The sequence below is a fragment of the Capsicum annuum genome, chromosome 12 (assembly GCF_002878395.1).
Source record: "Capsicum annuum cultivar UCD-10X-F1 chromosome 12, UCD10Xv1.1, whole genome shotgun sequence".
In the NCBI taxonomy this organism is placed as follows: domain Eukaryota; kingdom Viridiplantae; phylum Streptophyta; class Magnoliopsida; order Solanales; family Solanaceae; genus Capsicum; species Capsicum annuum.
This window is the reverse complement of record NC_061122.1, coordinates 200,484,822-200,488,027: the sequence shown is the minus strand read 5'-3', so window position 1 is coordinate 200,488,027 and position 3,206 is coordinate 200,484,822. Positions and strand designations below refer to the sequence as shown.

At 32.7% G+C, this 3,206-nt stretch overlaps 1 protein-coding gene across 1 annotated transcript; it reads left to right on the top strand.

Annotated features, from left to right (window-relative positions):
• Nucleotides 1–704: 704 nt before the first annotated feature.
• Nucleotides 705–2,343, top strand: LOC107848983 (protein BIG GRAIN 1-like B). Its single transcript, XM_016693681.2, has 2 exons — nt 705–1,063; nt 1,741–2,343. The coding sequence occupies exons 1-2, from the start codon at nt 838–840 to the stop codon at nt 2,274–2,276; spliced, it is 762 nt and encodes a 253-aa protein (XP_016549167.2). The 5' UTR covers nt 705–837; the 3' UTR covers nt 2,277–2,343.
• Nucleotides 2,344–3,206: the final 863 nt, after the last annotated feature.

The window sequence follows — 3,206 nt, the reverse complement described above, 5'->3', positions numbered from 1 at the left end:
TGTGGGCTTAGACACGATGGTCGTCGCCTGGTAGATGAGTTTACTGACGGACACCTACGTCCTTGTGCATGATACCATTGATTGAGGTACTACAGAGGTTCGACTAGTGCGATCAGATGTGCAGGGTGATAGACCATTGAGCTACTATAAAGCAGATTGTTTTCATCGATTATCTACTTGAGACATCTTATAAGTCCCTGATAATTAAGATACATTTTAAAATTATTTTCGAACATTTAACATAAAATATTTTAGTATATTTTTTCGTACGTTAGGTTTTGGATTGTGTTAGCTGTGATTTGCAGAAGTCTGGCAGACAAATGGGTGTGTTACTACCATAAAAGAAGGTAGAGCACTAGCATTGATATTGATGCGACAAGTTTCGCATTTTGCTCCGTTATTGAACCGTCTACTTGTACAATTTAATTTAAATTAACCAAATAAAGTAATTTTTTTTTTTTAAAAAGTCAGCTCACTATACTAAAGTTTTCGTTATGCATGGGGTTCGAGAAATGATCAAACCACACTGATTTCTTATATGCAGTCTTACCTTGTATTTCTGCCAAAGACTATTTCTGCACAAGTGACCTCCTGACCATGTAACAACAACTTTACCGGTTCCTTCAAGACTACCCTTCCAACCAAATAATGTAATTTTTGATATTAAAACAAAAATAACAATGTTTGAATTCATTTTCCATTGTTCCTCATTTGCCCTTTGAGTAGGAACTTGGGATATAATATAAAGCCCAAACTATAGTAAACTCACTTGCAATTGTTTCTTCTCTTCCTCTTCTTAATTAGGTATCACGTTCGTATTCAAATCAATTTCTCATTATGCTATGCTCTTTCCCTCTCTTTGTCAAGCCCCATTATAATAGGCCTATTTACCACTCCATAGACCAAGCTGGCCAAGAGAAGAAATCCAGAAACTTTAATCCGAGTATTGGTTCTTCTAGCTATGGTCTTAATAATAGGCCTAAACCAATTAGAACTTGCATTTTAACTAACCAAGAAAAGCTTGATCACAAACACCAATATTCCAAAGATATCAACTTTTATGGTAAGTATATATGTCCATAATCCTATATACTCACATCCATTTTATACTGTGAGATTATTTTTATTAGAATTTACATGTTATAGCAAGTAATTGCCTTATAGTTTCACTACTAAAAAGTTGTGAATTTCCAACGGACACGTTCCATAAAAAATTGGCTCGTCCTAAAGGGATTTTCGATAAAGATCTTCCGAAGGCCAATAATTCGTCGAAATTCGTTCATTTAGTAGAATTTTTAAAATTACAAATTTCACTGATTTTTTAGTTCATAATTTGTGTAACTATACCTTGAATGACATGATAGTGTTAAATTAAATCTTTATATTATTGGTGTATATAAAGTTAAATTGATAATTCAAAGTTTCGTCTATTCATTTTGTTCTAGACTAGTCCCTTTTTTTAGTCAAAAATACGATATTATGCTAGTACTTGATGATTTTACTTGAATATTTAGACTTATAAATTGTCATGTATGTCCACTTTAGAAACATAGGTCCTTGGCAGGGGGACAAAAGGAGAGAGAAGATTGAAAATTCGGCCCCAGTTGGTCTCGTCTATGGATTTTCTTTTCCTATCCTATTTATCATTTTTTATGGCAATATATCAAGTTTGTTTTTTGTAATTTTTTTCTCTAACTCTCACTTAAAACGTTGTTCATACCCTAATTAAATTTTCAACAGATACTTCTCTAGCAAAGGAAAAACCTAAGCACGATGAAGATGGTTCTAAGAAGACAAAATCAAGAGCTATGAAGATCTATAGAGAATTAAAGAAAGTTAAGCAGCCCATTTCTCCTGGAGGTAGACTATCAACTTTCTTTAACTCGCTTTTTACTAATGGGAGAAAAACAAAGATTTCTTCAAATGATCACGAGGAGAGAAAATTAAGCAAGAGTATTATTATTACTCCATATAAGCACAAGAATTTGGACATGGTCCAACAAAATGTGGAGCATATAAACGGAATTAATACAAATTATGTTCATGAAGATCATCAGCTAAAATTCCACAAGAATATTGAAGTTGAAGATGAAGATGAAGATAAAGATGATGATGAAGATGAAGATAAAAAAGATGATGATGATGAAGGTGCAAGTTATGCAAGCTCTGATCTGTTTGAGCTTGATATCTTTTCTTCCATTGGAATAATGGGATTGCCCGTCTATGAAACTACAAATCTTGGTATTAATCTAGCCATTAATGCAAATGGTAACTAATTTGCTTTTGTAACTCTAAATAAATTTGGAAAATTGGATTGTTTGTTATGAAATATATTATTATGGACGTCCACAAAAGGCCAAATACATACGTGGCCTTCTAAAGTTGTTTGATTTTTCCGTTTAAACACCTAAATCAGGCTAATATGTCTATTGAATACTTATACGTGTTTAAAAGTGCTTTAGTTAGGCACATTTTTTTTGAGATAACCAAAATAATAGAATGTGTGTATTTCACACGCGATTGATATGGCAAAGCTACCAATAAGATAAAGACACAGATTTTATTCCCAAATAATAAGAAAAAATATATTTTGAAAAAATGATAGAAAAAAATAAAATAAAAGTTCTTTTTCTTCAAATTAGACAATTATTTCTTCAATATTCATTCAAATCAAATGCATAGTTTGATCGACTATGGCCGCAAAGCTAATTAAGGAATTAGCATAGTGATATATGGTTGAATCTAAACTTTATTTTTCAAAGTATTCTTCAATTTTTTTTTGAAGGTGTAAAGAAAAGAAAGGGAAAGAGGAAAATGACAGATGAAATCATGCTTGAAGATTGATTCTTTTCTTTTTATCTCTCTTTCTTTCTCTTCATGGATAATAATTTACTTTTTTATTGATTCCTAAAACTAGCAAGGCACTAGTAGAAAGTTCAGTAGTTGCGGGATGAGGCACGATGTGGTGGGTAAATTGAGGGTGGCAAGATGTTTGTTTGGGTGGTTTGTTCTTTGGTTGTTGAATTGAGGTAAAGAGATATTTGTTTGGCTAATTTGCCCTGTGCTGGTGGTGCATGCAGTGGCTATGATGCTGGAAGTGGTAGGAAAGAGAAAGGAAGGACATAGAAGGAAAAATTATTTTCCTGTTGAATGTGACGACAATGGTGAAAGAGGAGGAGATGGTGAGTGCAAATTGAGGTTGAAGA